The 9,244-nt window shown below is 33.6% G+C and overlaps 1 protein-coding gene across 1 annotated transcript; it reads left to right on the top strand.

Moving 5' to 3' along the window:
• The first annotated feature begins 2,882 nt into the window (after positions 1 to 2,882).
• On the top strand, positions 2,883 to 8,405 carry LOC110727231 (translocon-associated protein subunit beta-like). The gene is made up of 6 exons (XM_021906797.1): positions 2,883 to 3,157; positions 6,588 to 6,686; positions 6,776 to 6,884; positions 7,727 to 7,798; positions 7,910 to 7,915; positions 8,010 to 8,405. Exons 1-6 carry the CDS (start codon positions 2,970 to 2,972, stop codon positions 8,121 to 8,123), a joined length of 588 nt encoding a protein of 195 aa, XP_021762489.1. The 5' UTR covers positions 2,883 to 2,969; the 3' UTR covers positions 8,124 to 8,405.
• Positions 8,406 to 9,244: the final 839 nt, after the last annotated feature.

Here is a 9,244-nt window from a genome sequence, read left to right as displayed (position 1 = left end):
TTTTTATATTGATTTATGCCGATCACTATAATATGCATCTAAACGATCTGATCAATAACCCTTTTTTTTTCCAATCAAGTTTCATTGTGGTTCTACTTTATAAAGAGGTTAAATTTTCACCAAATTATTAAGCTTTGTTACTTTTAGAGGGCGAAATACATATAAACTTAAAAGGATTATAAAGATTTAAGTTGTTAAAAAATAAACTAAGCTTATTTATCAAGACTAAATTTAATATAGTCCATATAATTATGCTTACCCTCACTAAAACCTTGGATACGCCTTTTGTAGTAATGGTCCAAAGAGAAACTATCCAAAATGACATTTTGGACTCGGAGATTTCTCTAGTCCAATGACTACGGTCGTTTTCACATGTTGTTTTACTCTCTAATTAGCCTTGCCTCCCAAAAATGGCCTCCAAACGGCCAATTCACAGTAGGGTCATGCGTTCCCAATAGACCTCCAAACAACCAATTTATTGTTCAGTTGGATTGCATAAGAGCATTGATAACTTGTTTCCTTCTTCTTCTTCTTCTTCTTCTTCATGTGAGGATGATGATGGGATGACTTCCATGGGCTTAAATTCTCCCCCCTCCTTCCTCACTCATCAAAGCTTAAATCCTCCACTCTTTTCCATTGCATGGTCCCCTTTAGCGTCAAACCAACATAAGAAGGAAGAGTTCCTCCAAAGTTCCCCGGATTTCTCAAATTGAGAAACATTTACTATTTCTCTAATGGCAGAAGATGTAAATAGTTACAAAGTTATTAATATTTTTTTTTTGTTGACTCACAAAAAGCGTTAAATGTTGTTTTTTGTTTCCCATCTCTTACCGTTTAGTTACTATCCTTCCATCTTCATCCTCTCTTCTTCTTCCTTCTTCATTTTTCTACAACAATGGTGACTATGGTGTAATCTTCCCAACACCACAACAAACATCGTCCTCAACACCACTAACACCGCAACAAACCCTGACCCCAACACACCAACGAATTTAACGAAAAACTCTAATAAAAGTATGTAAATTAAGGGCATGGTTAACCCTAAATAGTAGGTATTTGTCATTGTTTGTGAGCGTTTTCTCCATTATTGTAAAATTCCTCGACCTCCATTGTTGAAGAATTCTCAAACTCCATTGTTGAGGAGAGATGAGTATGTTATTTGTGGGTTAATGTTGTTAATCTTTCGTTAGATTAAAAAGACGAAAATACCGTACTGCATTGAGAATATATGTTTCTCATTTTGAGATCAGAAACTTGTATTTTCTCGAGTTCCAACAAACACAAAGGAAACTAAAACAAAAAAAGAAAAGTACAAAAATATGCTATAAAAAGCAATTTAAACATTATAATTTTTTTTTTTATCCTAAATGAGCTTAAGAAGTGAGACACAACTTGCACTATTAGATTGCATTTTAGGGATAAACTTAATGGTAATATATAGTTCGACATCTTGAGATATTTTTTTTAAGGAAATTTTATGATTTTGAGAAGAAACCAAACTTTTGAAAAGTGTTTCACTCTTACAACATATCCCTCCGTGTTTAAATAAGTGAAATGTTTTCATTTTTCAGTCGTGTTTAAATAAATGAAATGTTTTTTTTTAGTAACTCCTTTCTACTTTTTTTTTTTTTTTTTTTTTTTTTTTAATAATATTCTCTCTAGTTTTAATAAAATTCTACTAATTAATGGTCTAATGGTCCTCATAAAACCCCTTACTCTCTTCTTTCTTCTCAAACTTTACCCTAGTACTTATTATTTTAATAAATTCAACTAACCTTCCTAAAACTCCGTGAAAGTCAAAACGTTTCATTTATTTAAGGAAATTTTGCCAACAACTACCATTTTAATGACCAATTTTGAGAATAACTACCTTTTAATTTTATTTTATTTTGAAAAAACTATCACAAAAACACAAAAATTTTGAGTAGCACTACCACATTTAATTTTCCAGCAAGAATCTCCGGTTGAGGAAGCCTTCATTATAAAATTTCAATCAATTGCGATAGAGAAGATAAGGGAATTTGGTAGCCGAACACAATTACAAGTAAATTGTCTTTAATTTCGCATTATAGTTGATTAAATTTCTCATTGTAGTTGGTTTAATTTCTCAATTGAATCTTAAAACTAGGGTTCATGGTAAAAAAATATTGAATTTAGGGTTTTACAAAATTGGGGCATTTAGGGCAATTAAAGTGTGTTACCCAATTCAGGGTTAATGTAGAGCAATGTTGTTATTTAATATTGGTTTTTTGGAGGAAAATGTTAAAAAATAGGCCCTAAAACGGATATTCTTGCCCAAAAAATTAAGTGTGGTAGTGTTGCTCAAAGTTTTTGTGTTTTTGTGGTAGTTTTTTCAAAAAAAAAATATTTAAAAGGTAGTTGTTTTCAAAAGTGGTAATTTAAATTGTAGTTGTTGAAAAAATTTCCTTATTTAAACACGGAGGGAGTACTTATGAAAATGAACAATTGTAAAGATTTAAATAAATACTCCTTTCGTTTCGTAATAATAGCAACATTTTCCATATAAATATCCATAATAATTGCAATAGTCCCTTATTTGGTAAGAACCCATTGTTGTTTTATTATTTCTCTCTCCCATCAACCTCATTTATATTACTTTTTTTTTTACTTCTCTCTCATACAAACAATTAAATGTGTAAGTATACTTTATATTATAAAAATCTCTCTTTGATCATGTTGTTATTATTACGAAACAAAGGGAGTAATTAATTATTTTGTAATCTTCACCGTCAAAGTTGAAATTATCAAAATTTAAGGTACTCGAAATGAAAATAAAACCAAATCTCAAGCATCCAAAGTGAAATTATGTTAAACCTTAGGTGCTCGAAAACGTAAATTAGGCTACTTATATAGACGTCTAATTGTGTGATTTTGGTATACTCGGACAAACAAACGCAACCCACTCAGCTGAGTCTCACCTTTGTAAACCAAAACCTCGAGCTTCATCAATGGCGAACCGAGTTCTCCACGCTTCACTCTTCATCTCTTTCTCTCTCGTCCTTCTCGCTGTATCCTCTGCAGTCGCCTCTTCCGATGCCCCCTTTATCGTCGCTCACAAGAAAGCCACTCTCAAGCGCCTCAAATCTGGTGCCGAACGCGTTCTTGTTTCGATCGATATCTACAACGAAGGATCTGCGTAACCATCTTCTCTTTTATTCTTTTAATTAATCGATTTAATTACCGTTAATCAATTTGATATTTATGGATCTAGGGTTCTTTGATTGCTTGAGTTTGTTGTTTTACTTTTCAATCGATTGTGTTCGTTGACTTTTAGATTCATGATTGTTTTATGATGTTTGATTCTGTTGTGATTGATTTTGTATTAAGACAAATCAGTGAAATTGTTTGAGCTAATTTCATGATTGTTGTGTTTGTTAAAATCACCACAATTTAAAAAACGTTAACAGATATAAGCCTTAGAATTTCTTAGCAATACGTGAATGATTTCCTACGAAATGCGAAGGAGAAAATAGTTTTCTAAATTTAAGAAGTCATATTTAGAAATATAGGATCTATATAAACTTAAGTTATGATTTGTTGTATTCATCCCAAAAACAAAAGAAAACATAAAGCAGAGAGAGAAGCTTTAAGATAACTTCTTAGAGAAAATTCTCGGGTGTGATTGGGGTGCATATGGTTGTGAGTTATAATTAGTGTTGTGAACACTTGTGTATTAATTATCTTTTTCAATAAATTTTGCAGCATAATTAGAGATACAAATATTTGTTCATTTATTTGTATTATTCATATATATTTTTTATTCCTACTAATCTGATTCTAAAGGGAATTTGCATAGTATTTCCTAACAGTGTTTTGGTTTGATTGAATTTGTATTTGATTGTTGATTTTGTTTGCTGTGTTTTGTGTCTCGTGGCTAATTGTTGAATGAAATGTAATCGAGAATGTAAAAATTTATGTTTTCTGCATCACCTTCAGAGTGAAGGTGAAATGTTGATTTGTTTAGGAATAAGGAGTAGTAATAAACTAGATCTATTACTGTTATTCAGCTTAATTAATCACATTATGTTGATGTCAAGGCATAATGCTATCGGTATATTCAATTGATGATTGAGGAAATTGTATAGATAGAATATTGAATAATATGCGAGTTGATGATCGGGGAATAATTTTAATGTTTTGGTTGATTAAGAACTTCCACAAGATGCCTATGGAGGCTGCAATTGATTATTGAAGAAATTGTGTATTGATAGAATATTGAATGTTATGCTTTGTCTTTGAGAAATAAATTTAGATGTCCTCGTTTGGTTGATTAAATATAAAAACTTTCCCTAAAAGCCTACATTTTTTTTTTCCATATTTAGGAGCAACTAGAGTAATGCTAATTCATTTAAGATTCATAGATAGACTATCTGATTCTCTCTCTTGGTTATTTTCCTGTTTTTCTTTGTTAAAAGTTCCCTTTTTTCCTGGCAATTATTTATTGTAGCCTTTGTTGGACCTTTTTTTTTCCTCCCTAGGTGCCAATAAACAGTCATAGGTTTTAAGCAAGAGGATAGCAGCTGAGCTTCTTATTACTCCATGAAGCCTTGGTTAAAAGTCTATCTTTACAATCGAAGTATGATGGTTGCTAACACTTTTTTGGTTGCTGCTTCTTACTTGTTGGATAGAGGCATAGTCCTCTCCCCCTCCCCCCCCCCCCTCTTCCCCTCTTTAAAAAATTGTGCAAGCTTTTTTTTTTTGTACAACAACAAAGCCTTAGCCCAAAATGATTTGTGGTCGGCTAACATGTATCGTCATAAGATTCCGATATAGAAAAAGGGACATACCAAGATAATCAATTGAAAGAGTTAGGAAAAAGGTGTGTAAAGTGAGAAAAAGAAAGAGCATCCACGCAAAAATTAAAAGAGTTGTAAAAGAGAACCAAGAATAAAATTCAAGAAAGTTTTAAAGGAGTGGTAAAAACGTGTGATTAGAAAACATAAAGGTTTGATTATAAACATGAAATGTGCAAGCTTTTTGAGAAAAAAATAATAATTGTAATCACAAATATAAACATGAAATACCTCATAGATTATGTTCAACTGAATGCTATCTTACTCACTGTTGCAAATTGCAAGCTTGCAACACTTATAAATGTGGTTTCTTTTTGCTTTGACCACTCCTTTCCCCTACTATTTGAGCTCAGCAGCCCAACTTTCAAAGAACTAGAGTCTAAGTGATAAATTATAATCATGCATGCACAATCATGCACAAAGGAGAGAAAGAAGGGGGTTAGTTTAAGTTTTCTTACTTTTTATTTTTAATATCCAAATTCTGTTACATTCCCAGTCTAATTTAGAATGTCTAGTTTCAGTTGAGCATTTTGTTTATACCTTATGTTTCCGTAACTGTGTAGTGTGAGCCAAATTGCTGAATATAAGTATGGCCGGCATCACTTCTCATTATTTATCAGTTTGTTCATTAATCCCTTTATATTTTAAAAAATGAATATATTGCCCTATTTAAGAAAATGAACTCGGGTGCAGAGTGCTCCTAAGAGTATTTTGTTGCTTAAATTGATGATTACTGCTGATTTAATCATCTAACGAACTATAAGTAACCTTGTTGCACCCGGGTGTACATAAAAATTTTCACTTGACTAGTAACCATATTAAAGAGCCTTCAATGAATGAGAGTAGCAATAAATGTAACCGGAAGCTATATTTTCTGTGGACTTCATATTTTGAAAGGGAAAACATGTTGGTAGAATTGAGTTCAAGACCGGCTTTGGATACAAACCTCATAAATGGAATAAAGTTGACTCTAAATGTTGTGAGACTCAATCTTAAAAGGAACTACAGGACAAGCAGGGGTCATATGAAAATTCTTAAAGGATAGTTACTGAAGGTCTTTATAAAGTTTCTGTTGTCTGGGTCTCATGGTGCTTTATTGCATTGACCACTGTGCATCAGGTAGAATGTTGATAGATTTTGGAAGTTAGTGTGCAAAGAAAATTTTCATGAAATAGATTATGTAGTTACTATTTGGCGTCTGCTGTATGTTAAAAGTCCTTGATATGAAGTACAGGATGTAGAAATTATAAAAAGTTGATTTTGTGAAAGTATTTTATGAGACGAATCTAACAAGATCCCACATGACTATATTTTGCTTAGCGTATAAATTATATTATATGGTCAAACAAGAGTGATGAATAGTGCAAAAGTTCAGTTGTTGCAATAATGTTGGAACGGAGGAAGTATAAAGATTGTCATTACTGTCTTGGATTCTTGGCGATGACAAAGCTGTAGATCTTTTAGTTCTGCTCTTGGGTTTGCTTCTGTCACACACTTGGAATTGATGAATATTTAATGTTCAAGGCTTTTTACCAATCTGTATTATTTACCATTAATGCTTTGTGCCTTACTGCCTTTGTGTTTTGTTGTTTAATGCTTAAGCATATTTGATTTCTCCAGCCTTGGTGGTCAATATTCTTCACCTGCTAACTTTACTTGACGGCCTTCCTTTGATCTGTTTTTGAGTTTCAATGCAATAGCTTATTGTCATCCATGATGGTTGATGCTCTTCATAAGAACACAAATGACCTCTTTGTTTTTGTATATTCTCAGGACGGCGTATGATGTAAGCCTTACTGATGAGAGCTGGCCTGAAGATGCTTTTGATATCATAGATGGCAAAACCTCAAATTCATGGGAGAGACTTGATGTGTTAGTTACTACTCATAATCACATTTATTTACTAAACTGTCTGCGCAAAGCTCAATAGCTATGAATTAAACCCTTTCTTTTTTTGCCAGTGGTGCTCTTGTTTCACACTCTTTTGAGTTGGAAGCCAAAGTGAAAGGAAAGTTCCATGGTGCACCAGCTGTCGTCAAATATCGTGTTCCAACTAAAGCTGCTCTCCAGGTTTAACATTTATTGCAATTTCTATTTGATAGTTAAACATCATTATATTCTAGTAGATGAGGCCATGAGGTTATAAGTTCAATTTACCTTGGGGACTATTTCAGCTGAATGTCAGTTGCCGAGTACCTGAATTGTCTACCCATAGTCATACTTAAACCAGACCTATTACTTGCCTCAATTTGACTTATGCAAGGGATTATAAGGCATCTGTTGGAAATGAGGAACTGATCCAAGTATTTAAGGAAGGGCACAATTGTAGGTGAAGTAAATTGGGCTTCTATTACTTGTAATCAGGTGTGAATGTGGGTCATATTCGGTTCATGAGCGTAAATCATATTGCTTATCGTTGACCAACATTGTTTACATGGCTAATTTTGCGTGATGACTGGTGGCTACAAATGGATATAAGCTTCCATGTCATATTATTAGTCTATTACCATGAAGGCATGAAGGCCATGTGCTCAAGGAGCTCATATTATGGTCTCTACTAATATGACCTTACTTGTGATCAAATTTTGTGTCCAACCACCCTAAGTATCACATATAGTATTATGTCATTCTTGATTGACCAGTAGCAGTAGTCGATAGATGTTCTGGAAAGTTATGCTAGTTTCCTTCAATTCCTTGGGGGCGGGAGTATGACTTGCCACATGCCTCGGGGAAAATTCTTTGCCTAGTGTCAGGGTGGCTTTTGGTGCTAGAAGAGGACTCACCATGAAGCTCAAAACACCCATGTTTGAAACACTCAGTAGGATTAATACTTTCATACCAATTGTCAAATCTATCCTTTATAGTTTAGTTCTGTTTATTAGAAATTCATGGAGTTTAAATATACTGTGCAGGAAGCGTATTCCACGCCAATCTTTCCTTTGGACATCCTTGAAGACAGACCCCCAGAGGCTAAATTCGATTGGGTGAGCGTCTCAGAACATACAACTTTCCCTGTTATTTTTATGTATCACGTTCACTGATGATTTTTCATTTATCTTGTTGATTATAAATTGTTGGTGCTGTGGATCTTTCAGGCGAAGGTACGAGTTTTTTCTTACCATGAGTTGTTCCTTGGATAATTAATTTTTCCTGTTTTTCAAAAATACTAATACCTTGTGTTTACTGGAATTGCAGAGATTGCTGGCTAAATATGGTTCTTTAGTCTCAGTTATTTCCATAGTCTCTCTTTTTGTGTACCTTGTTGCAAGCCCATCAAGTGCTGCCAAAGCAAACAAGAAGAAACGTTAGTTTCCGCTCAACAGATTACAGAACTGCTTCTTTTGCAGCTTACCTTTTGTAGTTTCACGAGTTTAGTGCTAAAAAATTCGCCATTGAGAATCTATGACCAAGTACATTTGTAATTGATACTTTAAAGGTAGGCAGATAGCTTGGTTGATTTGCTCTTTTGTAGTGGTACTTTTTACGGCAGAAATGGTATGATGAGTTTGAGTTTGATCTCATTTGACATGTTACAGCACGTACCAATCATGTACGGCCAACAGGACAATGCAAAAGTTGGATTTTTCTTCAGTTTTCTTGTAGCTTTTTTTAAGGGTGGCATAAATGAATTTAAAGCACCACCAAAAAAACTTTCAAAAATAGTTTGCAATGCAGCTGTGCAGCGTTGGCCAATGGCCAAGCTGAGTCAAACCTCAACTTTTACGGTGTGTTTGGATAAAGAAAGAGGAAGGAAAAGAAGGGGAGGGAGGAGAAGAGGAGGGGAGGGAAAGGGAAGGTGGGGGGGGGGGAAGAATGGTAAGTTTTCTTCTAAATCTCTCCGGGGATTATTTTTCTACAATTTAACCCTTCCGTTTCTCTCCTTCCAATTCCCTTCCTTCCTCATTTGTTATCCAAGTGAAAGATATCACATCTCTACATTTCCATTCTCTTCCTTTTCCTCCATTTCTTTCAATCCAATCACACAGTTAGTGAGATGGGGAACTAAAGCTCTATAGTTCAAGCCAAACTTCTATAGTTCAATTCATTCCAAATTAAAGTTTAAGCCTAACAAAGTACATCCTCTGTATTTGATTGAGTACACACTTATTTTAAATGATCGTACTTATATAAATGCATCACTTCCTTATATGAATACTCCATCTCTCTATAATTTATTATTTCTCTTTTCTCTCACTAATATCATTTCTCTTTCTTTCGGATATCCCCACGCATTCTATCATAAAACATTTTTAAGAATAAAATACCATTTCATTGAGTCTGCCTCACTTACTCAACTTGAGTAACAAATTTCGTGTCTCAGATGGCAATATTATAATTTCTGAGCAACTTTTTAATTTTTTTTTATTGTTTTTACAACTTGATTAATCATCAACCTTTGTTTCCTTCCATCTTCAACCTTCTTCAAGCTC

This window comes from Chenopodium quinoa, unplaced genomic scaffold (genome assembly GCF_001683475.1).
Source record: "Chenopodium quinoa cultivar QQ74 unplaced genomic scaffold, ASM168347v1, whole genome shotgun sequence".
NCBI lineage: Eukaryota > Viridiplantae > Streptophyta > Magnoliopsida > Caryophyllales > Amaranthaceae > Chenopodium > Chenopodium quinoa.
Note: the sequence above shows the minus strand (reverse complement) of the source record. Positions and strands in the feature narration are given on the sequence as shown.